This window comes from Eublepharis macularius, chromosome 17 (assembly GCF_028583425.1).
Source record: "Eublepharis macularius isolate TG4126 chromosome 17, MPM_Emac_v1.0, whole genome shotgun sequence".
Lineage (NCBI taxonomy): Eukaryota > Metazoa > Chordata > Lepidosauria > Squamata > Eublepharidae > Eublepharis > Eublepharis macularius.
Window position 1 is genome coordinate 1,925,487 of NC_072806.1, and position 27,114 is coordinate 1,952,600.

At 48.0% G+C, this 27,114-nt stretch overlaps 1 protein-coding gene across 2 annotated transcripts in view; it reads left to right on the forward strand.

Moving 5' to 3' along the window:
- Window positions 1–26,854, forward strand: part of PAX7 (paired box 7) — a 131,620-nt gene extending 104,766 nt beyond the window's left edge. For both annotated transcript variants that reach the window (XM_055001457.1, XM_055001458.1), the window contains exons 8-9: window positions 21,017–21,263; window positions 26,520–26,854. In XM_055001457.1, coding sequence (XP_054857432.1) covers window positions 21,017–21,263; window positions 26,520–26,635 — 363 coding nt within the window. In that variant the 3' untranslated portion in view covers window positions 26,636–26,854. The remainder of the gene's footprint in view (window positions 1–21,016; window positions 21,264–26,519) is intronic.
- Window positions 26,855–27,114: the final 260 nt, after the last annotated feature.

Sequence of the window (27,114 nt, forward strand, 5' to 3'; positions counted from 1 at the left end):
GATTGCCTCATACTCAGCTCTTGGATGTGGAAACGGAATCTGCATCCTGTTGCTGAGGAGGGTCCTTGGTTCGTGGCTCGTGCGGGAGGGGCTGCTGTTGGGTTTTGCATGCCGGTTAGTTTTGCCTCGAAAAATCCCAGTTTCGATTGCCCTTCCCCCTTGTGCAAATCAAACCCACGAGTCTTTCTTTTCATGCCATCTTCCTCTTTCCTTGTGCTAGATTTTCCCCACAAAAATTTGCATTGAAGGCATTAAAAAAAAGAACAAAACAAACCGAGAATGCCAGTATTGAAAAAGGGCCAAATGGAAAGGCTTACAACAGCAGTGTACAAAAAATGGCATCTCAGGCAATCATAACAGAAATGCAAGAAGAGAAGGATGGCTGTGAATTTGTAACGCTTTGCTGTCCTGCAAAAATCATTGCCGACATTAGTCTGAAACACGGAACCGTTCCTCCTGGCCTTGTGGTGTGGTGTCATCAGTAGGCAAGCCTCCAGCTCCGCCCTCTCCTCCATCCAGGCCCGCTTTCACTCTAGTGTGGAAGGATTTCACCGAACCCTTTCCTCCTCCTCTCTTGCACCTTCCCTTCTCCTCCTTGCTCTGTATTTTGCCCAGGATTCCAGGACTGGCCACACCAAGACAAGTCGGGAAAGCACCGTCAAGAGACGTGCTCCGTTCTGGAAAGCAGGGCAGGGAGGCTGGGAGGTGGAAGGTCATCGATGGGCAAGTGTTTCCATTTAGTTCCAGATGCCAGTCTGACAGGTGTGTGCCTCTTGATGGATTCCCGGCTCCCTGAGATGTCCCTTCCAGCCTTGGCCAGGCATAGGAACAGGAAAGCAGAGCTACTGGAGCAATTCAGCCCGAGAGAGAGGGAACTGCAAGTCCTGTCCTGCTCTGAGGTCTGGCCAGTCTGGGATGCTCATCCTCACCAGCTTTGGGCAACATGCTCTCACAGCCTAGCCTACCTCACGGGGTTGTTCCAAGATATAAAGGGGGGGGTGCTTGTATACACAGCCTAAGATCCTTGGAAAATGGGAAACATTTGCGTGTATGTGTGAGCGCGCATGCCAGATCATCACATGCACAAGTCCTTATAAGAGCACCAAATTTTTTGAACATCATCGTTCAAGGCAAACAGCTGAGGGCTCCAGGGTTGGGGGGCCACAACCAAGAAGGCTGTGCTTCTTGGGAAAGGGAGGAAGTGTAGAACAGCCCCTCCCAGGAGGACCTTGTTCACAGAATTCTACCATTCCTGACCTTTTCCTGGCTTCTTTTATTTTCTTCTTTGAAAAGCTACTAACAACGTGTTCGTCTAGACGTTGAGGGGCCTTCCTCCTGCTGCATTTGATCACAGACTGGGCGAGGCAAATGAGCTCTTTGGATGAGAAATGATTTCAGATTTCACATCCTGGAATTTCAGCTTGAAAAAGGTCACTTCTCTGTTGTACAAATTGAATTGCGACTCTGTTTGCACCCGTTTCCTTGTGCCGATGTCTTTCCATGAAACGTGAGCGATTTTTTTTACCTACTTTTTTCATCAGTTGCATACAAATGCCATATAATGCAAACACAAGCGTCCCAATGGCACGAAGGAAAGAAATGGATTGGAAACACAAAACCAGTGGAACAAAAAAGCAACCAAAAGAATTAAAAGGGGGCGCAGTCCTCCTTCTCTCCCTTGTGCTCAGGCTAGCTGGAGAACTCGGGCATCTTATTTTCAAGGGGACAAAATAGAAGCCCATATTAAAAATTCACCCTGGTGGAATCCATTGTCTATTCCAATCTTGTCCCTCCAGTGCTGATAACATCTCCCAGCTCTCTGCAGCTTCGGCATTTGGGTTTGTCTGCACAGCGAAAGAGGGACTTGGAGGGGAAAAATCGTATAAAGCTGCTATCTACCAGGATCTCTCCTGAGGAAACTGAGTTTGTAGGATTTTTTTTTACAAAAAAATAGTCTTGTTTGTGTTTTTCTTTCCCTCTCTCTCCCTTTCTATCTCTCTCTGCCCCCACTGGTGCCTGTTTAAATGTGAGAGCGCCACAGGCGCATTTGTGCTAATTTTTTGTGTATGCTTTTTATCATCCCGGTGATGCGCCGGCAGCTTTATCCACTGATAAGTGGATTAGTTGTTGAGCTAAACAAAAAAGGTGTTTGACAACTAGGAAGTTCCAAAGAACATATTTTTGTTTTGCAAAGAATGGAGCTGTGTTGTCGTGTTTGTGGTTTTTTTTCCCCGGCATTGCAGTTTGCAAATTCCATGATCCAAAAGAGAAACAGAGAGAAGAATCTCGCAGCTTATCCCCCGACTCTCCAGTTTTTAAAAAATTACATTCTCGGGCGAATTGCATAGCGGTTAATGTGGCTTAGCTGCCAGCATAGCACAGTGGCAGAACACCTGGACTGTGCATGCAAAAGATCCTGGGTTCGATTCCTGGCCTCTCTGCCTTAAAGGGGATCCTGATCAGCAGAGTTAAGAAAGATTGCTGCCAGAGACAGTGGAGAGCTTCTCCCCCTGTTAGAGGAGACAGTGACGGGTGGCAGGTCTTCAAAGAAAATGGGGACAATGGAATTGCCGAGCCTCTGTGTAGTTCTGTTGCTCACATCACAGCTGGAGTCTGGAAGAGATTTTCTGCCAGGTCAGATTGGCTAGTGACCCTGGAGGGAGAAGTTCCTTTGATGCACACCTTAGATTGCTCACACCAGTTGCTTCATTCTATTTTTTCCCTTTCTAAGATCCTAAAGAAGATACTGCATGGAGCAGGCCAAAGTTTTCTCAATGGTGACCAACGAGGTGCTTCTAGGAATCTCACAAAGGAGGGCAGGAGGTGAAGACTCCCCACCCCCCCCAAAAAAGTTGCTTATAACCAACAACTTGTAATCAGGGAGATACTGATATTGCACGTAGAAGTTTCCTTCCTAACTACTATGGCCAACGAGAACCCCGAAGGATCAGCCCAGAAAGCTTCCCTAGTCCGACGTTCTGTTTTTAAAAGGGGGCAGCAGCGAGAATCCTCGAAGCGGAATAGAAAAGGCTTTCACCACCGACCTCCCCCTCCAGCAGCTTGTTTTCAAAGAGAGACTGCTGTTGAGCATGGAGGTTCTGCTGAACTTGCATGGCTCATAGCCATTGAAAGATGCACTCCCGATCAATATGGTTTTTTGAAGCAAATCAAGACATCCATACTTTATTGTAGTACAATCCCATCAAGCTGTATGAAGTGACGAGCTGTAAGAAGAAATGTTTCTTTGAAACCACTCTGAAGTGTGGCCACCCATCACCTTCCTTGACCCCAAGTTCTAGTCTTATGAGAAAACGAATGCCCTTCTCTTTGACCCCTTTCCTTCACTGAGGAGCCTTATGCCAGTCACTCTCATTCTCAGCCTAACCTACCTCACAAGGTTGTTTTGAGGGTAAGCAGAAGAGGGGAAATCCATATCTGATACCCTGAGTTCCTTGGGGAAAGGGCAGAAGTCTTTTAAAAGTTTATTTTGCAAAACAAATTTCACACCTGCTCCCAATTCTGTTCTATGCTTCGTTTCAAACTCAGAGCATATAAAGTAAGAAGAGCATGTGCAGAGTACTTTCCTTCCCCCCTCAGGTAATCCTTCTACACCTGAGCCTGAGAGCCAAGCTACAAGTGACGAGTGACACTTGAATGGCAAGTGAAGAAACTCACGTGTATTGATCACTACATGATCAAGTGGAGCGCAAGTGAACAGGGAGGAATACACGTGAGTCTGTTCACTTGCTGTTCAAGTGTCATTCGTCATGTAGCTTGGCCCTGAGAGACAGCTGGGGGGGGGGGTTGCTGACCCTCCCCCAAGACTTGTTTACATTGCCTTACAGTTGCATCTATGAACCAGCAGGGGGCTCTAGACTAAAAACTCAGGTAGCCTCGGTCAGGTGTCAAGGCGAGATGTTTTAAGCCTGCATCTAATGAAGTGTGTTTTCTCAGCCTTCAGTAGAAAGAAGAAGAAATGGGGAGGGGGGGATAAAAAAAACATGTTAAAGGTCCCCAGCTGGCAGTTAGAGGCATCTGTACTCAGACTGAAGGCTCCAGCTGAGAGCTATTTTGCTATTTATCTACATATAATTATTGCTATGAGGTGCAGACATTAGCACTGTCAAGAGCAATTTACCCTGACATTTTTCACTTGCTCTATACCCTGATGGGTTTTTTTCCCCTTCCCCCTCCCTCCCACCTTCCCTCGCACACATACACACACATGGCTAAATACAGTTCACGGTTCTTGGCAAGGCCCAGAATATTCTTTCTCATCCAGGCAGCTCCTTCGCAACTCATTAAACTTTGAAATTTAATTCTGTCGGAGAGAGCCTGGGAGAAGTGCAAGCCCCTCCCTCTCTCCCTCCCCCCATGCTCCATGGCACTCTAACCCCACCTCCCCCCAGTGCTATAGCAGCTCAAGCATTTCCACTCGACACAAACTGAATTTACCGGTTAGTGCGTTTTCAATTGGAATGCAATCTGGAGCATTAACCTCTGCTTTCGAGGCTGCCTTTAAAACACGGTCTGCCATTTATGAGGCAAGATTTAAAGTGCCACGTTGAAGGAGGCAAGCCTTCAGGCACCGGTCCTTCGAACATTTCAGCTGTACCCTTCTCCGTTGCTTCTGCTCCCGTTTTAGCCTACCTGTTTCCCATAATTCACTCAAACCAATGACGCTTTAAATTAAAGCTCCCGGCCTGTGCTTGGCTCTTGATTTAATGAGACAGTTAGTGTATGTTCCCTAATAAATATCAATTGCCCATTCGGGGCACATTTGCAACAAGATGACAGAGGAACAAGCCACAACAGCCTCTCCTGTTCCTCACCAATATGTTCTCTGTAATCCCTCGTAATTCTGCACCAGCCAGAATCTGCTGTAAGCCAACAGCAAAGTCCTGGAAGTGGTGATTGACAAACAGCCATGAGCCAAACCAGGGGGTGCTGGGCATCCCTTGGGGGAAGTGGATACAGCGCTAGCAGGAAACAGCCTATAGATTAGGGATACAGTCACTGGTTCCATCATACCACTGAACTCTGCAGCCAGGAAGGATGGAAAGAAAGATTTACATCCAGTGGCACTTTAGAGACCAACAAGATTTCCAGAGTGCAAGCTTCCAAGAGTCAGAGCTCCCTTCTTCAGACCTGAGTAGGATCCCGGAGCCTTTATTCCTGAAGGAGGGAGCTCTGATCAGCCCACTGTTTGCAGCACCCATAGAGGAGACTTGGCTGCAGTTGCAAGCAAAGAACTTTTAGTGCCTTCCTAAGCAAAAGTTCGCCCTTCTAAGCCCTTTGACTTCGGTGGACTTAGAAGGTTGTAACTCAGCTTGGAATGTTGCAGGCAGAGAGTGTCAGACATGGGTCTGATTCAGCATCTATCTCCCATCATCAGCAATCGGTCACAAAGCCTGGGTGGACAACGTTCAGTTGGCTGATGTCATCGAAAGACTCTGAGCTGACCACCATGAGTTAGTTGCCTCAGGAGCCAAATGCACTCAAAGTCAGCCGTGAAGCGCTGCACGGCTACCTCTCTGGGCCATGGTTAGAGCCACACAGCAATAACAGTAGACCGAGGCACTATTTCCCAAGCCAATGGAGCTGAAACGGGCTGTACAAGATTACCAAGGAAAACTGATTCATCGCCTGAGAGGCTGCCATGTCTCAATAAACCTTTTGGGAACCATTGGCTATCACAAGAACAGGCCTGGCTTAGCAGCGCTGGAGGCTATTGGGACAAAGTGCAAGTGGGGTTATTCCATCTGGGAAGGCGTGCAACGGAGTGGAAGGCTCGTGCATTCGCCTGGCAATACACAGAAAGCAAACTCGTTATGGCTGAAGACAAACCTGGACAGAATGCAGAAGTGATATTGTTACTCCAACAGGATTGCCTGAAGGAACTGTTGTCAGAATGCATGGTGAAGAAATCAGAAGAAAATGTGGATTGGTGGCAATACAGCAAGATGATGGGCATTCTTGTCACGTTACCCATGCACAACTTGATGGTCCATCAGACCTGCATCCGCACTCCTCTGCTCATACGTTACCACACTTCACATGGTACAACCGTGACCATTATGCCAGGTGGGGCCTCTTTATCTTGCTGTAAAGGTTCACAGATGAGAACTTTTTGGAGATTCGTCGTAGTTCACAGGATGCCCAAGTGGGTTTGCTCCAGGTCATCGTCATGGAAGAGCTGAAGAAATAGTAAACTCATTATTAGGAGTTCTGCAAATGGGAGTCAGCTCCAAAGGACTTTTGATGGTGGTTGTACCAGGTGGCAAGCCAAAACTTTCCATCTATCATCCATGGTTGAAGAAAAATGCCCCCAAGTTCACTCAACTGCCAGCTGCAATAAAACACCATAGAGGAAAAAGACAGCCATACTGAAAACAGATAGAAGACCTTCTGCGACATCCCATCGCTGCCTATCAAGCTGGTTACCCAGTTGACTTGCCCACCATTGAGAAGCATGGACTTCTGCTGGTTTCTATGTCAACTGCAGAATTAAACGGCACAGTTTGAATGGGGAGCAAGTCTCTGTCCTGGAAGGTCTTGCCTGCCCTGATCAGACATCATGTCTCAGACATCACGTCAGTTAAGTGTAGCGGTTAAGAGTGATGGGACTCTAATCTGGAGAGCCCGGTTTGATTCCCCGCTCCTCCGCTTGAAGCCCGCTGGGTGACCTTGGGGCAGTCACAGCTCTTCCAGAGCTCTCTCAGGAGCCTGCTGCATGATCTCTGAGCAGGCTCCTTGGCATCTTGGGCCTTCTGCATGCCAAGCAGAACCCCTCCCGAGAAAGCTGCGTCGACCAGGCTGCTGCTCCATCCAGCCCAGGATTTGCTGTTTTGACTAGCAGCAGCTCTCCAGGGTTTCTCTGGGGCAAGAGAAAGTCTTTCTCAACCCTTGCTGCTCAACGGTTCCCCTCCAAAGCATTTTACATTGATGACTATCCACGGAGGTCTTTATGTTCCATATGCTCTGTGGTGGTTGTCGCAGTTGTGGATTGCTGTTCCTCATACAACACCATCGCTGTGCCTGGCTCTTGGCAGAGCAGGGTCAAAGTTCCCTGCCCTGCAGTGCTTACAATCAGGGTGAACTGGGGCGTGGAAGCAGTTCTTGGGCCAACCAAGCCAGGCAGCCCCTGCATCCGATCAGCTTGCGCCTGGCGACCAGGGACTCACGAGGAACTTTCCCAGAATATTAAAGAGACAGTCCACCCCTTGTGACAACTCAAACCATATCACAAGGAGGACAACAGATTGGAAAAGGCGGCCCAGAAAGATAAGAGGAGGGGGCCAGCATGCATTTGGCTCTCGTTCTTTGCAATTTTCTGCTCTGATTCTAATAGGGCGTAATCTTTGGCTGTGACCCCCCCCCCCCCCGTCCACCTCATGTTCTGTAAACTTTTCTATTACTTTTTAGTGGTTTGAGTTCTAGTTTTTTTTTCCGCACACAGGGAAAACAGATTGGTTTTTTTTAAGTGCAGTTTGGGAAGGGAGAGGCAAACTATTTCTGCCCCTTGCAAGTCCCCTCAAAACTGCAGCTTTTGAGCCCAGTGGCATCTTAGAAAGCAACAAGATTTTCTGGTTGTAAGCTATTGAGAGGCAAAGCTCCCTTCTTCAGATACAAGACTTCAGATTCAAAGCTCCCTTCTTCTCATATCTGGAGCTTTGACTCTTGAAGGTTTCTATTGTGAAAATTGTGTTGGTCGCTAAGGTGCCACTGGACTCAAGTCCTGCTGTTCGACTGCAGACGAAATGGCTACCTACCTGAAATTAGTCTTGAAACTGCTTCATCTATTTATCCCAGTAGGGCTTGAAGACTGGGTGCAAACCCAACCTCCAGGAAGAAGCCCTCATTAGGAGGAGAACTGTGGGGAGGGGAAGGATCCTGCTTCACCTTCCCATTCACCTGTATGGCCCTTTAAATAGCCCTACCTGATGGGAATTTGGCAGAAGGTGGGTCCTCCAGTAGTACTTGCAGTTGATGTTGGTCTGGATGGATTAGAATAGAGTCTGATCCAGGAAGGCATAAATCTGGCAGAGGATCAGGTGTAGACACAGAGACTCATTGAGTCAATACTGCCCCCCTTGCCCCCCCTCCACTTGACAGCATATGCAAACAAGGGTGATCCAAAACAGTGGGCATGAAACTGTAGCTGCTGGCACAGGGGACAAGAAACTTTCCCATCTCCATTTGACCCTTCGCTTTCATTCTCCCCTTCCCTTTGACCATTTCTTTAGCAGCACAACAGCCCTTGAAGGTAGACTGGGCCAAGACACATCCACAAACTGTCTCCCCCAGTTAGTTTTATGCTTGCACAGGGATTCAAACCCAGGTCTTCCCCATCCAAGTCTGACACTCTGCCCACTCTATCACCTGCATCTGTCAATGGCTGAGCCTGGTTGCTAGTTGGGTAAGCTTCAGAACTTTCCCTGCAACAAACCATCACCGTTGTCACGACTGGCGAGACTTAACATGTTGTGAGATCTGGCAGCTTGTTTGTGCTGCGGTTAATCAGCTTTTCCTGTCCCCTTCTTGTCACTGCCCAGTTACTGCCACAGCCAATCTATATCCCTAATCTCCATCAATTAATGAGGAACACTTTATCCCTTCTCTCCCCCCACTGACAAGCACCCCCGCCCCGAAGCCATAGTCACAGAGAAGAGAGCCCCCACATCCCTACCCCCCCCCCATCGTCTTTTACTTTCCGCTAACTCAATGCACCCAATTAGGCACTTGACACCCGAACCCACTGACAAATTGTTTCTGTCATCTGCTTTCTGTCTTTCATTAAATGGAAAGACAGAAGGAGGGAGGGGGAGGGGGTTGGGTTAGGGAGGGAGGGAGGATGGGGGGGCAGAGAGGAGATGTGATCTCCCATGCTTAGCGGGGCTAGATACATTAATTACAAAATGGCCATTTGCAGCATGAAAAAGCATTAATTAAATTTATGCAATCATTATCTTTAAATAGTCATATCTTCCGAACGATCAGCCCTTCCCTCGTCTTCTCTCTCCTGCACTAAGTAGTTCTAATCCCCTTCCTGCCACTTATCTTGGGATCGGCAGAGTCTTGTATGCATTCAAACTTGCAAGTGGCGCCTCCAGCTCCAAGACAGGGGCTGGGACACCCTTCAGTCTTGTGCTAAGGACATGGGGCCCATTTTTAGGAATCGTTACTGATGAGTTCAGGAGGCTCCAGTGCCCTCGTTGGGAAGTGGAGGATTCTGGCACAGCAGACACTGCCCAAAGCATTGGCATGAGATTCATGCCCGCCTGCAGGCGAAGGAAATGCCAGAGTCCTGAGGCATTGGGAACCTCCCCTAAAAGGAGCTTGTTGCCTTGCTGAGCTCGGCATGTTTGAAGGGGTTTCTTTTTAATGCACCTGAGATGGTGCCGCCTGCTCTCTTTCCCCTGCATGTGTGAACCAGGCCTGAATGCTCTTGCTGTGCTCTGCTTGCAGGGTTAATGAGATGCATGCACCCATCCAATCAGAGACCTCGCCTCAATGCTGTTTCTGGCATGACTCGTCATCATGTGGCCCAGCACCGCCAATCGGGTTGGGCAGGATGGGGAGGCAGTAAAAGCAGCTGAAATCACCTCTGGGCCCAAGTAGGAGATGCCCCTTTCCTCGGGGTATCCCGGCCTGCTTTCAGTGTAGCAGGAGCTCTCCATGGTACTGATTGTTAGCAGGGCTCAGTCAAGCCGAGCACACCTCTCCGCTCATCCACCTTAAAGGTGGTTCAATAAAACTATGCCGACTTGTGCGAAATGCAAAGACGCGGAGTACCACATATGCACAAAATGCTCAGCGAAGTTTGACACGGTCAAAAGAGGTGTTTCGGATTCTGGGAGCAAACCTGTTTCGGCTGCAGAAGAGACTTAGCACACCTCTTTAAGCAAAACCAAAGTCTTAATTTTCTTTGTTTAAAAATGTAAAATGATTTAAATTTCATCTAAATATTTATATCCCCCTTCTCAGCTAAGTTAGCTACCAATATTCGTTGTTTAAAATCTTGCTGAATGGTCATTGATTATAGCTGCTTAGTAAGTTTTCACGAATTGCAACCTTGTTTGAAGTTAGCTACCAAGACAGGGCCAGTACCCAGAGTTCATTGGGAAGGGCTTGGAGAACTGTAACCTGTTAAACTAAGTTCAAATTTCTAGTGTAGACTCATCCTTAAAACAAGAGAGACGGCAAACGATTCCCTGGCCGCCCTGCTGTGCTAGCTGAGACTGATCCGGGTCCACTTCAGATGTGTGAGTGAAAAGCAGGCCATATCATACTCCACTGAATGGGAAACACTTTGCTCTTACCGCAGAAGAACAATTCCTAATCCTTGTTCAAGCCCTGAGAAAATTCAATTAAATTGGGCCTTTGCCTTGCTACGGGGCCTTCTGTGCGCTGGCGGCTGCTTCTGAAGAGGTCGGCTGTCGATGCTTCCACTCAGGCACATCGCAGACATGCGGTTCTTCTCCGTTTGGGGGGAAAATCCACGGGGTGGGCGGAAGTGGTACGTATCCAGTCCCCTGCTGCCCTGCTGCCTATCCCTGCCCAAATCGAAAAGCCCTGAAATTCACTCCAAGAATCATGGTAAGGGGGAAAGCGCAGCCCGCTTTTGGAAAATGCACGAAGTTCAAAACGAAGCAGAAGTGGAAACACTTCTAACCCCCCTCTTCCCCCCACCCTTTCATTCGCTTGCCAACCGCAATTATTAGGTGTTTGATTTGGAATCTGTCCGGCTGGCCCTGGGTTGAGAGAACTTTATCGGGGTTGTTTCATCTCCTCAAGACCCCTCTCAAGGCTCCCCCCGCCTATGCAAGACCCCGCAGGCGCTGGCTTGGCTTAACGGGTGTATCTTACACTGCAGTTAAGCTGGTCGGCTTGCAGCGGGGGGGGGGAGGGCGGGGGGAGAGTCCCGGCGCAGATATGCAGGACTATCAGCGAGCCAGGCAGCCTCGCCCCAGGCGGGGATCTGCGCTCGGCAGCAGCGCCTTGTTCGAGGGCGGCTCTCTTGCGCATCGATAGATGCTTCTCTTCGCCGTCCGGGGGAAAAGAAAGGCAGCGGCGGAGGGGAGAAGCTCAAAGGATCGCGCAAAAGCTGGCTGGGAAGCGACGAGGCTGCGCCCTCACTCCATTACGCGTGTCCGCAGGGGGTGCGATAGGGAGCCGGGACGGAGGGGCTTAACGGAGGCAGGGGAGGGGGTGGAGAACTGAAGGCAAGGCGGGAGGGGGGCCTCGGCTGGGCTTTGTAGATTTGTGCCGGTGTGGGGAGGAAAGCGCGAGCCGACAGCGCCACGGAGCTGGCGACGGTTCGCAAGTGGGTTTGCACTGCGATGCGCCGCGATGGCGCGCCCTGGCAAGCTTTGGAGGGGCGCGTGTTGCTCGCTTGGGGGAGTCTTTCCTCGGCGTGGGTCCAGCAGCACCTTAAAGACCAACTAGATCTGCAGAGGATGAGCCTTCGAGAGGCCAAACTCTCTTCCCCGGGAAAGCGCACCCCCTGGAAACCTAGTTGGACTGTAAGGTACTACAGGACCCGCATCTTGCTCTTCGGCTACACGCCTACCCGCTGAAACTTTCCTCGGCTGGTTTCAGAATCTCCCCCGCCTGCCTTTCCCTCTCGCTGCTTTCCGCTGGCCGGGGCTCGGCTCTCTCCCGAGCGTGGGCAGAGTGTTTTCCGTTTGCTGCCGAGCAGCCGCAGCCCCACCCCACGTGCCTGCAGCTGGAGCGCTCTCCTTCCGGCCCCTAAGTGCGGGCGGGAGCTGAGCGCCTGCTCCTGTTGAGGTCGACTGCAGTGGCTCCGCGTGGTGGACAACCAAGAGGTGGCCTTTCTTTTCCTTCAGCCCGAGGAAGCGCTCTCGTTTTCATCAGACAAACTGGATGTGATTATTCAGGGGCTAACTTCGGCTGTGAGAAGCTGTTTTGCAGGAGAGCTGCCTTATGCCTCCTGTCCAAGGTCCTCCATGCCCTTACTGTCGCTAAAAAAACAACAACCCTGATTTAACAGGATTGGAAAGACAAAAGCCCACTTTGGATTGCGGGCCTTATAAATTTATCATCATTTGAAAGTCTTGCATATAGACAACTATTTTAGATATTTGGAGACCCTTTATAGAAGCTTATGTATAGATTCACTAGCATTGTTTAGCTGCTGCTGTTGTTATTTCTTTCCTTCCCTTTTTTTGCCTTCCACAAATGAATAAAAAATTAAAAAATAAGTCCTTCCTGCTGCCATACCACCTCCGGAAAAGGGCTTTTCAAAACAATTATGCCTGATTAACAGCGTTCACAAGCCTCGGTGTTTCTTGATGGGGTGAGATGACTTTTTAGAACAATTGTTTTTGTAAACTGCCTCATGTGCTCTGAAAAATGGAGCTGAACTGTTTTAGATCATTTTAGTGAGTTATCAAACAAGGCGTGGCGGGTGTTAGATTGCTGCTTAGCAACAACCAGTGACTAGTTTGAAGAAGATGGAGACAATCTGGGTTGAGAGGGATAACGGCCATCTCATACAACCCCCTTCCTATCTATTAGCTGTCAGACCCCGCCCCCTCTCTCCCACATGCCATCCTGCCAGATACAGGCCAAAAGAGGCCAGCAACAGAAAGTAATACAACATAGCCAGTTTGGTGTAGTGGTTAAGAGTGCGGGACTCTAATCTGGAGAGCCGGGTTTGATTCCCCACTCCTCCACTTGAAGCCAACTGGGTGACCTTCGGTCAGTCACAGCTCTCTCAGAGCTCTCTCAGCCCCACCCACCTCACAGGGTGATTGTTATTGTGGGGATAATAATGGCATACTTTGTAAACCACTCTGAGTGGGTGTTAAGTCATCGTATATAAATCGAATGTTGTTATTATTACAGGACTTATCCTGCTGGATCAGATGCTCTTTCCAGCAAGGCATGGGGGCAGGGGCCACACGATATTAGTTTGTCCCTTGCAGCTGATATTCTGAGGTAGACTGCCTCTGAATATGGCATTTCCAAAAGAACGCATGACTTGCCTTGCTTGGTCAGATGAAGAACTCAGCATCCTGCTTCCAGGGGATGAACCTGGGAAGCCTGTGAGCAGGTTATGAAGGTGGCAACTTCCTCTGTCCTCAGCACATGACAGAGGCACACTTCGTCTGAACATGGAAGCTCCATTTAGCTATCATGGTAAAAGGCTATTAGACTGGTCATCCCCTGTGAAGTTGTCTATTAGTTTTCTTAAAGGCCTTCCAGCAAAGGAGCCACAAGCTACCATGTGGCCGTGAGTTCTGCAAGAAAATGAGGCCCTGTGTAAAGAAGCACTTCCTTGTGTTAGTCCTGAAGCGTGTGTCTTTGAGTGACTCCTAGCATTATGAAGAGAGAGAATGAAACTTTTTCTTCATCCATTCTTTTTTGCACTACTTCTAATTTTTATAAAATTATTACGATCATGTCTCCCTCTGCTGCGCAAACTTTCTCTGGTCCTCAACTTTTAAAAAAAAAACACCCTCTCCCTTTCTTATTCTCGCTGACCCTTTAATGTATATTTAAAATAGCTTCTTTTATCAATTCCCACTATAAGAAAAACTGCACAATGATTATGGAAAAGGTATTAACATGAATGAAGGGGGCGGACAAGGGAGTTTGCTTTGTACCTGAGAGAGGGATAAAATGAGGTTTAAGGATCTCAGTGCAGAGACGGGAAATATTAAGTTAGGTAGAATGAAGCATCCTCCAGGGATTAGGAAACATACCAGCGAGTGAGAGAGGGGAATCCTCTTTAATGATGGTAAGATCCATAATACATCCAGGGATTGCATGCAGAGAGGGCTGCAGGCTGAAGCAGGTGGTAAAAATAAATGACCCATGATTCTCCTCTCCACCCCAAACATCTTGGTTTCCGATCTAAATCCAGACGAGCATTAATTAGGCGAGGAGCACCAATGGAACGGAAGGTGGGGATTTTGTGCTGGCCTTCCCTTCTGCTCTCGGAGATCTTTGTGGAATTGTATCCTTGTCCTCCCAAGCAGGGAAAAGGTAGATGAGAATTCTACCAAGGAAAATACTATTCCACAAGCCAACCGACTGGATCCGACAGAAGGGTCTATTGGCTCCAGCATCGAGTAACGTCGTTCCAGATATTCAGGATGCTTACCAGCAAGGCATTATTGTAGAGTATTTTCATTCCACCTTTCCTTTGAGGAGTTTAGGATAGTGGACATATCCTTAGGATAGTGGACCTTTCCCCTTTTGTTCTTGTTACAACCCAGTTACATGTTGGGTTGACAGACAGCACATGGCTAAGATCATCGAGAGAGTCCTTCATGGCCACGGGGGGCTCTGAAGCCAGGTTCCCCCCAGTTCTTTTACCACTGCACCATACAGCTGATGAATGAGAGCCAGTAGGACTCCAAGGCATATACTGCCTGTGAACATAGAGATTCATGATGAATAGTTACAGACAGAACCATCTAAGAACATAAGAACTGCCTTGCTGCCTCAGATTAAAGCTCCACCTGGTCCAGCACTGCCTTGTGTCTCTGTGGATCAGGTAGCAGGTGAGGTGGGAAAGCAGCTGCCAATCACAGTGGACAATGTAAGTCAGAACAAGAAGACTGCAGTGTTTTAAAATATAATTGCCACTGTGCTCAAACTAGAATCCAAATATTTTTAGTAATCTCTACTGTACATTTGTGTTCAATGCAACTGTATTCTTACAAGGATACACAGTTCCTTAAAGGGATAGTACATAATTCCAAAGATACAAATAGTTGTACAAAATTCCAAACGTAAATGTGAAGTTAACCAGAGTCTCTTCGTGTATTTTCTTTTTTTCTTTTTTCTTCCAAACCATTGAAGAGAACTTCTAGCTAGCGATCACTCGATCTAAGAACCGTTTGGGCATTACATTAGGAAGCAGTAGTTGCCTGTATTGCTGGAGGAATTTATTCTATGGAGAGCAAAATGATGTCAGGAAATAATATATAAAAGCTTTGGTTCCACAAGACATTTGTGTATCTGAAGCTACTTTGAGGAAAGTCATGAAAATGTGCCCACACTGGTAGCACGTTCGGTCGCTGGAAAGCTGGAAGTTATCTTACTAAAAATATTTGGATTTTAGTTTGAGCATGGTGGTAATTGTATTTATACGAATCAGAGTAGACAAGGCTGGCCTCGGTGGACTAATGGTTTTGCTTGGACCAAAGTGGCAGGGGGTATTGTTTAACGACATTTGCTAAGCCAGACCTTTGATTAAATAGGCCCAGGGACTCTCCAGGGTCTCAGGCAGAGAAGGGTCTTTCTGAAGGCCTGTTGCCTGGGAAGACCCTTGAATGGGAGATGCCAGGGTTGAGCCTGCATGCCAAGCAGGTGTTCTAACACAGAGCCTTGGCATAAAGAAGTTTCTGGATATCTTTGCAGGGAGATTCTGACTGTCCCCGGCATCTCCACTTCACAGAACTTCTGGCAGAAGAAGTGCAAAATAGCTTTGCCCAAGACCCTTGGAGAGCCACTGCTGGTCGGAATGCCAGCAAGCTAAGGCAGCTCTGTAGAAAACAGCGACAGGACGGGACTGACAGTTTTAATTGGACTGAGACAAGGTTGAGCTTGGTGATGGAGGAGGAGGGTGCCAGACAGTTCTTAAATTTGACTGTTACTTAATATGGGGGGGTCATGCATAGGGGTAACCCTGCCTCCAATATTCACCCCTCAACCCACTTGGAATTTACAGCTGCCCTGTTATTTTTCTCTCCCACCCACCTGCCCCCAGGACTTTGTGGGCTTTCCCCACTTGACACCGCACCACACATGCCACCTCCCAACCCAAAATAAAGCTATTGATGGCAGAGATTGGACCTCCTAATTGTGCTTCGCTTTCCAAAGCCGCCTCCGTTTATCGTAAAGGGCACACATTTCCTGGCTTGAGTTTCCATGGCCAGAGGCCCTGAGGGCCAGCTCAGAAATGGAGAGAATTAATTACATTTTTAAAGGTGGGGGGAGAAGTCCCCTTCTTTTAAAGTATGGAAGAGAGTGATGAAATCCCAGAGGGAGGAATGAGGCATGGGTGGAGGGGGCAGTTATAAGAAGAGTCTGGGGGGAGTACCCAAGAGAGAAGGGGGATCTATTCCCTCATTTAAGGCAATCTTGTTAGCACGGCAGAAGAATGTGCCTGGTCCCTGTTTCTCACCATAGTACTGAAGGGGGATGTATGTAGCTTTCTGGGATGACTCGAAGCCCCCAAGGAGCCCCCAGTTTGAATCACAATTCAGAAATGGACAAAGTGGGATGAGCAGGCCCTGTTTTTGTGGCCTCAGAGTCAGGGCTGAGGTTCCGTTTGGAAAGGGTCTCCATTTCTGTTAACAGCTGAAGTGGGAACAGTCAAGAGTGCTCAGGAGAGATCTCCAGGACTGGGAGGTGGCAAGCCTGTGTCCGGGGCCTGAGCTATTCCTAATCACAGGAGGAGCCTGTTGCGGCCTTCCGTGCCTCCCACATCAGATTCTACACAGCTCACAGGAGGACGGGAAGCTCAGTTAAATCAAGTATTGCTTTGTGGTTATTTGGCAGTTGTATATGATTAATAACAATAATTAGCAGCGCACCACCAATGCACCAACAAGGAAACCAATCCCTGCATGGAGTAGCTTGCCATCTAAGGGAAGGCATAGCGAAGGCAGGTGAGCAGGGGGAAATGGCTATGTTTATTCCAGCCCCACAAGCTGAATTGCATAGGAGAAGGGGACAAAGGGGCCAAACCAAAGGGGAAAGCGAGTGTTGTGGAGGGGGTTGAAGGAAGTGGGATTGATGACTTCATGGCAGTTGGAGGAAGTGGGATTGATGACTTCATGGCAGTTGGAGAAAGTGGGATTGATGACTTCATGGCAGTTTTTTGGGCGGCAGTTGCCTGCATTTGGGGCCATGAGGGAGAAAGGGCAGAGGCCTTTGAGGGAGCCAGAGACCTTGGAGGGCATTCCTGACCATCTGGGCATGTGAGAGCAGAGAGGTAAGGGGGGAGTTGGCTGTGGAGGTTGTTGAGCATAGTAATGAGTTTGTGCTGACTCCAGGTTCAGACAGGAAGCCCTCCCAGGGACTGAAGGCCTGGATTCCCACATGCATGACTGGGAGCAAACAACTGAGAACTGTGACATGTGTGTCTATGTCCCCTTCCTCCACTTTATCCTTGCACTAACTCTGTCTGATAGATTAGGTTAGATTAGGCTCTTAGAGAGAGAGAGAGAGAGAGAGAGAGAGAGAGAGAGAGAGAGAGAGAGAGACTCACTCAAGGTCACCCTGTAAACTTCATAGCCGAGTGAGGACTTGAACCTGAGTCTCCCTGGTCATTCTCTAACCACTGCACCACATTGTCAGGCCTTTCTTGCCATTTGCAGTAAAGTCTGAATAATCTCAGAACTACAGACTCAACTTTCTTGTAGCATCTGATTGGAAGCCTAAAGGGAGAATTTGGAATGAAGGATTGATAAGAAATGATGGGGGGTGGGGGAGAAAGCTGTCAATCGCCATGATTAACAAGATGACCGATTTCCTCCTAGATAAAAACCTGTCAGATGGGAGAGGCCATTGATTTTTTGTTAGTAATGGTAATGCTCCAAGAAGTAATAAATTATACGAAAGCAAGGTCAGAGAGAGAAAGAAAACAGGAAAATAAACCTTTCCATAAGAGTTCCAGGTTTAAGAAGCAAGCAGGAAAGTTGCTATAACTTGGTTGGAAGTACAGGAATGAAGGTTTATCCAGGCTGAAGGTGAAGGGACTCTTGCCACTGCCCAGTGCAGGGTCATAGATAAGTTTGCTGTTGTCAGGGTGGTCCATGGAAACTTCCAGAAAGGCTTACAAGAGCCTGGACTGTAGACAGGTGTAAGAGTTAGTCCCTCTTTGGTTTCCTTGTTTTCATATGGTGGTGGTGTTGAGCCTTTTTGTTTTGTCTGATTTTGTTGCAGTTATTCTTGACTCTTCTTCCAGGGAAGAAAAAATATTCCAGTGAAATGTTTTCATTTGACCCTAACCTTAACCCTAACCCTAACCCTAACAGTTACTGCAGTAAGTGCCCATTCTTTCTTGATGCCACTTGTAGAGCATCCACGGAGGACAGACTCATCAATTGCTGGGGGAGCTAAATGGAACCTCCATGTTCAAAGGCAGTATATTCTTGGAGTAACTGAAGCTGGGAGAGGAACATTGCCTTCAGGGCCTGCTTGCATGCCTTCTGGGACATCTGGCTAGTTTAAGAGGGAAACTTGATGCTGAAGAAAATTGACCCAGTTTGGGCTGGTTCAGAAGGACTCTTCTCCTCTTGCTTTCCCCAATCTGCAGTCAAAGCCAGTATGGTGCACTGCTTAGAGTTCTATGCTTGGATCTGGGAGACCCAGGTTCGAATCTCCACTCTGCCTTGGAAGTTTGCTGGGTGGCCTTGGGCCAATTGCACCCTCTCACCCAAACCTACTTCACAAGGTTGTTGTTGTATGAGGATGCAGTGGAGGAGAGAAGAATGGCACAAGCAACTTTGGGTCCACACTTGGGTGGTAAGCAGCATGGACAGGGAGGGTAGAAAATATCCCCTTCTTTATAAAACAAACGTGTGTGTGTGTGTGTGTGTTAAGAACTTCCCTGAGCTATCAGACTCAGTGTGGTGTAGAGGTCAGAGTATCAGACTTCCCTCTGGGAGACCCAGATTCGAATTCCCACTCTACCTTGGAAGCTTGCTGGATGGCCTTGGGCCAGTCACACCCTCTCAGCCTAACCTACCTCACTGGGTTGTTGTGAGGGTAAAAGGAAGGAGAGGAGAACAGCATAAACTGCTTTGAGTCCCTTTTATAAAAGAAAGCTGGTTAAAAACTACATATAGATTTTTTTTTACTGTTGTCAGTTTCTGTAGTCTTAAACTTTTGTTTTTACTCTCAGTTGCTTCCCAGAACACCACTGCCAGTGCCTAATAGTGATGAGACCATATAGAAACAACATAGATGGACTGGTTAATTTTATTTTATACGAGAGAGAGGTTGTGGATTATTGTCCCCCAGAGAAGCCCAGACGTAGCTCTGCTTCAGACCAGGGTGGCCAACCTGTGCTTCGGCTGTACCACTTTGGAAAGCAGATGGAGGACCTGGGCCATTTCCACACAGCTTACCTCTCTTTGTAATGTCCCGGTAGATTGCACAAAAAACACGGAAGATCGCGTTTTCTCGCTCGAGATTTGCGCGATGTCACGTGACGTGCAAATCTTGCACGAGGAAACGCGATCTTCCACTTTTTTTGCGTGATCTACTGGGACATTATGAAGAGAGGTAAGCCGTGTGGAAAAGGCCCTGGAGTGATGGGATGTTCCTCCATCCTCCCCCCACACACACACACACCAAATTCATTTCACACACCAAGCAGGCCTGCAAGGAAGTATAGTCTATACAGTGTGTTTTCTCCCAAGCGTATTACTTTTCTGTGGGCATGGAGGACCGTTCCTTCAGTCAGCCCCCACTTGCAATCTGAATAGTACAGCCCAGCTACTAATTTACTAACTCAGTAATAATAATATAATAATAACATTCAATTTGTATACCACCCTTCAGGATGACTTAAGACCCACTCAGAGTGGTTTACAAAGTGTGTTATTATTATCCTCACGACAATCACCCTGTGAGGTTGGTGGGGCTGGGAGAGCTCTGAGAGAGCTGTGATTGACCCAAAATCCCCCAGCTGGCTTCAAGTGGAGGAGTGGGGAATCAAACCCAGCTCTCCAGATTAGAGTCCCACGCTCTCAACCACTACACCAAACTGGCTCAGCTGTGGCTGAAGCCTGATCCAACAGTTTTTCCTTTGAGCATTTCCTGAGTCTTTTCTGTGTGCTTCTGCACCCCAAAGGGTCAGCTTCCTGCACTGTGGCTAGCTGCTTCCACTCAGGTTCTCCATTTGCTAGTGTGGGGTGAAGTATTTCTACAGAAGCTGCTGTGTGTCGTTCCGAAGAATGAATCCCGCCCCCCCCCCCGAGGAGGTTACCACAGGATAAAAGCTTTTTTCCACCTCTTGCTGGGATCCAAATATTTCCAATTTGGTATATTAATTGAGGTCAATGAGATTATGCTACATTTCCCGACTTTTTAAAAACAAGAAGCCTTTGGAGCTGAGCGCAGCTCGCCCAAGGTGACCGCTGACTCCTTGACACATTGCCTGCTCCAGTACTGCAACTGCTGCTGTTTGAGTGCATGAAGTTTGGCCTTGGGATATTGCCTGGGAGGCCATAAAGAGGCGGGAACTGAATCCCAAGCCTGGCTGCCTTGGCAAAAAGAGAAGAATCTCGGCAGTTGTTATCCTGTCCTCTTTATGAACATCTTGGAGGCAGCCAGCCAGGTGTGGTTGGACTCAGCAAGCTGAACTAGAGGGACGTGTGGCTTGACTGAGCAAAGCAATTCTTTGGGGGATATTTTTAGTTAAGAAAGCTAAATGGAGCCTCCATATTGAGAGGCAGTCTACCTCTGAATACCAGATTCTGGGCGCAGAAAGCAGGGAGGGGACTGCTTTCATGCTTTTCTTGTGAGCTTAAGACCAGAAGAGCCCAGCTTGATCAGACCGGTGGTCCGTCTGGTCCAGCATCCTCTTCCCCACAGCAGCCAGCCAAATGCCCTGGAAAAGCGTGTTGCTACGTGCAGCTTCTGGTATTCCAAGATATTCTGCCTCCAAACATGGAGCTGTTGCAAGAAACTATCTTTGGGTGATGATGGGCAGTCTGAGAGCACCTCAGTCTGTGTCCAAGCTGCTAACTGAGGAGACACTGTCCGTGGATTTATGGGACCAGGTGACATCTTATTAGCCCTTCATGTCCCGTGACCCCTGCTGAGTGGGTAGGTACAGTGCCACCCTCTGGTGATCCACTGCATTGATAGCACAGCACAGCAAAAGAAGGCCAGCCCCTCCCTCTTTGCCGGAAGGTCCCTGAGTGTCCCCCGTTCAAGGCTTCCCTTTCCTTGCCAGTGAAGCCACCTCTGTTTCCTCTTGTCATGCCCCAGTTGACCCAGGTTTCCCTTTGCAATTCGGCAGGTGATGAGCATCCTCAGCAACCCCAGTGGAGTCCCACCGCAGCCCCAGGGCGACTTTTCCATCTCCCCCCTCCACGGCAGCTTGGACACTGCCAATTCCATCTCGGCCAGCTGCAGCCAGAGGAGCGACTCCATCAAGTCCGTCGACAGCCTCCCCACTTCACAATCCTACTGTCCCCCGACCTACACCACCACTGGCTACAGCGTGGACCCCGTGGCAGGCTACCAGTATGGGCAATATGGGCAAAGTAAGTACTCCCTTCTTCGCAAGGAAACTGGAGCATTAGTTTCTGTACCATGAGAGTTTGCTTACCTGGTAAGGTGTAGATCCAGAGGAGTTAGCCCTGTTAGTCTGTAGTTGCAAAATAGTAAAGAGTCCAGTAGCACCTTTAAGACTAACCAACTTTATTGTGGCATAAGCTTTCGAGAACCACAGCTCTCTTCTTCAGATGCATCTGATGAAGGGAGCTGTGGTTCTCGAAAGCTTATGCTACAATAAAATTGATTAGTCTTAAAGGTGCTACTGGACTCTTTACTGGTAAGGTATAGCGCTCAAAAAGACCACAAAACTCTGGAAAATCATTGGCCTGTTCTTGGGATTCAGTTTTCAGGACACGGAGAGGAACCCCCAGTCCTAGAACTGCCCCCTTTGTGCTGCAGTGGGTCAGTACAGAGTCTGGCTGACAGGACCCGTAAACAACATAGTTAGGCCCTACATATGGGCAGGGATACTTTCCCCTCATTTTCATTTGGAGGGCGTGGTTCACGGATTCCAAATTAGAGCATCTTAATTACATGGGAAATGGGAACTGTAGAGGAGCAAGCAGCCAGCTCCAGTGGCCATTTGGTCATTTCCATGGAGGTGGGAAGGTCAGTTCCCCTCCTGGTTGTCTGGCGGTCACCAAATCCCAAGGGACTCTGAGCCAGCCACCATCAAACCCAGAAATAAGTGTGTGACTCACAGAGGTTCTGAAGGTACACCCTTCCCCCCTGTTCTTTGCGCCCTTCTTTTGCCCGGGGCTTGTCCCGTGGTGACCTCTTCTTCCAGGCCGCTCTGACTTTTCATCCCCTGCTCCTTTAATGTGCTCGGCTTCTACAGCCAAATGAAAAACGGCTGCAGCAGAGCGAGGATGAATGGCTTCTGGCCCTCGGACCCCTTCCTTCTTTCTCTCCCCTCCCTGTGGAAAAAAAAGGGGGCTTGATCTGTGACCCCTTGACCTTCCTCTCGCTTCTGGATGTGAAGGCGGCCCACACGTGCTATTGATAAAAATCTTAAACAAATTCCAAGGCCATGTATTTCCAATAACGATCCCCCTGGGCTGATTATGAGTCACACCCATGTGTGTTGGAGCAGTAGGTGGGAACGAAATACAGAAATAAGGAAACAGAAGGGCACGGGTGGGGGTGGGGGGGGAGAAGCAACTCGTACTGTCATTAAGGAGGAGATGCGCTTTCCCCTCTACTGCAGATCTACAATAATCGAGGCACTTTTTTCTTCTGGATTAACATTTGAAATTTCTTATCATGCCCTTATGATAAATTTGTGGAATGCTAATGTTCTGTTTAATAGTAGAATGAGAAAGTTAACAAAAGCATTCTCCCGTGTGGTCTTCAGGCATGACCTGCTTCTGCTTTTTCTTCTGCACCCTGAAGAGTTTTTCCCCCTTTATGAAAGTCTTTTTTTAAAAAAAAAATTAAATGAGAGGCGCAATTTGGCTCTTATTAGTCAAAAGTTAGTTTTTTCCCTGGAGGACCTAAATGATAAAATTGCTTGTCATCCGAGGAACTTGTCCCCTGAAGTTCTGTGTTGTCTGATCTAAGTATGGGGCTCCTGGAAGAGGTAGGCCCAGAGCTGAGATGCAACAGGTACCCTCCAAGGGTGGATAATTCTATGTCTCTGCACCAGGAAATGGAAAAGGCAGCTTCCTTGGAGGGTCACAGCCCTCGACTTCAGGTGTAACTGCATGCGCTCATGCAAGACAAGGGTTAAAATTGCTGAGTCTCAATGGTAGGTCATTGTAAGACGATAAGTCCCAAACTACATGCAGAGCTGCAGCAGGCAACCTCCTGTGGCTGGATATTTGGGGTTCCCAGGAGCCCTTTTCTGTTTATTGCATTTCACAAGTTCCACTAGCAGTAAACTTAGGGTACTCTAGCATTCCCCAGCCCACAGATGGGGAGTTCATGCTGGAAGCATTCTTCAGCTTTGTCTACGCAAGTTCTTGGATGCAGGATCCACAAACTGAATGCCATTCCACTAGCATTCTCTGCCAAGTACAGGCCATTCTGTGGCGTGTCTCTGTTAGGAGTGATTAAACAATCCACTCATGCCCAACAAAAGAACACAGAAAAGTTACTCCCCTCCCACAGATGGTGCAGGAGACAGTAGCCAGACCAGAACTGTGGATAATGCAGGAAGACAACAGGCTGATGAATAGTTTGGTGTCCTGGTGGCCAGATTATATATGTGGCCACAATCCTACTACTCATTCATAATTTGAGATGTAGGGATGTCAGAAAAGGAGAAGGGGGAGCTTTGCCCGTAGAACCTCCCTGGAAGCAGGGAGAGGGGAAGTCTAGACTATTAACAAAGTCACCGCTGCTCCAATTGCTCAGTGATGCCTAGAGCAGGCTGAGGAACTGCCTGGCCGTGCTGCCAAATTTATTAATTCCCAAGGAGAATTAATTTCTCCAGCTCATCTCGTGCTGCCTCCTTCATCTCTTGTGCTCCCAAATTTAAACCTGGCAAAAAAAAATTGCAAAAAACCAGAGGCCCACCTGATTGCTCCCATACACAAGAAGGGCAGTGAAACAGGCACAATCTAGGGCCACGGCTGAACCCCAAACCTTCATTTCCATGCTCAGCATCTCTGAGTAGCTACAGTAAACGGTCCCCTCACCCCCTCCCAAACCTCGGTCACATTTTCAGCCTGCCTCTGCTTCCAGGGAGCTCAAGGTGAGAGACTTGGTTCTCTCTTATTCTATTTTTTCTTTACCACTGTGCTGTGAGGTAGCTTAGGGAGCTTTAGGGGCAAGTTTGAGACCGAAACCAAGGTCTCCTCAGTCCAAATATGAAATGCCGAACTACTAAACGATGCTTGCAAATAACTGACATCAGCCATGATCTATCTGAGACCAAGTGACAGGTTGTGGTTTCAAGGTAGACCTCCCTGTGTGTACAGAGTGTCGTCAGATGGTGCCCTGCATTGTGTGTCCACATCAGCTGGCACAAGTGGCAAGGACTTCTCTAGTGTGGCTCACAATGCCTGGCCCGTTCAGAGACAGAAGGCTCACTTGGTGTCCACCTGTAGGTGGTCACCAAAGTCCATTTTGTTCCAGCAACTATTTTGATTTATCCAGATCTCCTTGGATGTTTGGCTGGGAATCCCAGCTGCGATGGCTTTTCACGGTGTTAATCCTAAGTGCGTTTACTCAGAAGTAAGTCCCAGGGAGCCCCAATGTGTTTATCATTTACAGTGAAATCCTAAACAGAGTTACTCCGGTCTACGCCCATTGATTTCAATGGGCTTAGACTGGAGTAACTCTGCTTAGGATTTCACTTAAGACTTCTGTTGATGTTCTGGTTTGGATTATTTCTTCTTAATTACTGTTCTTACAACAAAAGTCATAAACAGTGAGATTTGGATTACCTGGCACTGTCATGATCCATAAACTACATAGCACAGGCTACATTTAGCAGGGTGTACATTAATTTAAAAACTTAGAAATTAAATGCTAACACTCTCACTCAAAAGGAAAAATAACAACCACAACCAGATCCAATTAGACAAAACTGTAACATTTAAATCTCTTATGTTGCAATGGGGATGATTTAAACACATTTTAATTTTCCTATAAATCAAATTAAAACTTTAGGCACAGTCAAATTTCACGTCTAGAGGCAGGCACAAACTGAAATATGAACCAAAATTCATCACGAACCGGGCTGGTTTGTGGTTCACGAACTGGCAGTTCGTCAGAACCCATTTCTGACGAACTGCCTTGAACTTTAGGCCGGTTCGTTTGGAAACATCCTTCCAAGTTTGTAATGTGGCTGACTGGTGTGAACTAGTGAATCAAATGCTGCCTTGACTTTCAGTGTTGTCCAACTCTCTATGCTTGTTTCTCTTAGCATTTGTCACCATCTAATTCTTTAAAAAAAGTATTTAAAACTTCTGGGGAGCAAGTTTCAAAGTGAAGGCATGGGTGCTAGCCAATCAAGATTAGCCACGGTTGGTTTCTGTTGTAAATGTACAGAAACGTTAATCCAGAGGAGTTAGCCGTGTTAGTCTGTAGTTGCAAAATAGTGAAGAGTCCAGTAGCATCTTTAAGACTAACCAACTTTATTGTAGCAGAAGCTTTGGAGATCTACAGGTCTCTTTGTCAGAGGCATGGAGACCCCAGATTCTGCTCCTGAAAAGGAAAGCTAAATTTGGACTGAATGTAGTAAGGATGCTTCTAGATCAGCCCTGCAGTTCTAAATAAAATGTCTCCACGCACAGTTCATGGGCCGCACTGTTGGGCGACTGCTCAGGAATTCAACCAGAGTCCCTTGATCAATTCCAGACCCAAGGAAGGGGCAGGATCAGGCCGCCACTCATGGCTTCCAATTTCTGCAGTTCCCATCTGCGTCTCTGGGGTGGGTGCCCAACTGGAGCTGTGATCACATGTCAGGAAGTGGCAAAGCATCCAGTTCCATCCCAGCTAACGGGGGGGGGGGGGCGAGGAAGCAGAGAGGTGCCAGAGCCGAGCGGTCCTGGCAGTTCCCAGAGGCCGAGGCCACGCTAATGATGCTGGAGATGGAAGGCAGAAGCGTGAAAGGAATCCTAATGGATGTGACAAGTCTAATAACAATTTTTGCCTGGAAGGGACCCCCCTGTGGGGCAGGCTTCTGACAGGACGCTGACGGCTGAAATTTGTTTACTCCCTGGCACCAACGGTGTCTTTCCTGCCAGCTTCTTATTAATTTAATTTGAGATGTTAGAACTGGAGGCGGGGCAGAGAGGGAGGCAAAGAATTTGACTGAAACTCCACTAATGAGGAGTGTCACCGTCCCACTAGCGGATGGTGGGACAAAAATGAAACTTTTAGGGACGGGGGTGTCTTCATGTGAGGCTAAAGACACTTGAACGACTCCAGTGCAGTCAAGACAGATATCTGTCTTTAATGACTGTCACAAGATCCCTGATGGATCTTGGGAGCACAAACAGTGCTCAGGAGACAGGAAGCGTCAGGTCCCACTTTGGGACAATCTCGGCTTCCGTTTTTAATTCAAGACTCTAGCCCACACGGCTGTGAAGTTGTGCTCCGTTTTCCACAACGTCACCTTGCATCCTCAACACAATTTCCATGCTTGCAAAGTGCCTTGTAAAATTCATTCCCTGACTGTTCACGATTGGTTTATAACATGTTCGTTTGGTCTTTTGGCTCCAGGATGCGAAATGCTACATTTCATGTGAAGGATTGACTCGCACACCCCCTTACTTTTCTGTCTCTCCCACTAGCTGCAGTTGACTACCTGGCCAAAAACGTGAGCCTGTCTACACAACGCAGAATGAAGCTCGGGGAGCATTCCGCTGTGTTAGGCCTCCTACCCGTGGAAACGGGCCAAGCTTACTAATGGAGACACTTGCAGTCTGCTATCAAGGAGAAGAAAAATCCCCCTCTGCCACCAGATCTCCAAGGATTCATTTTGACCCATGACCTCCTCCTTCTACAGCCCAACTCAATGGACCCTCTCCATGCCTCCTCTCACACAGCAAAGATGACCACAAAACAAGATGAACTTTACACTGAATTCTTACTAAGCACACCTCTTGTGAAGCTACCAGTGACTTAGACTCCGTCCAAGGCCAGAGACAATGAGTTTGGCCTAAAGAGCTTTTCAGTGTCTTTACCCCTGCCCGCCCCCCTCAGCAGCTCAAAGTCCAACCAGTGCTTACGGACCTTCCACTAATCTAGTTGTTTGGTTTAGTCATGATGGAATTTGTTTCCTTTGTAAGGATATATGATTTCCTTTCCTTCCTCATCCTCCCTTTTGTTATTACACACGACCAGCATTGTTTGCGAAGGAGGTCTATTGATGCGTTGATCCGGGGA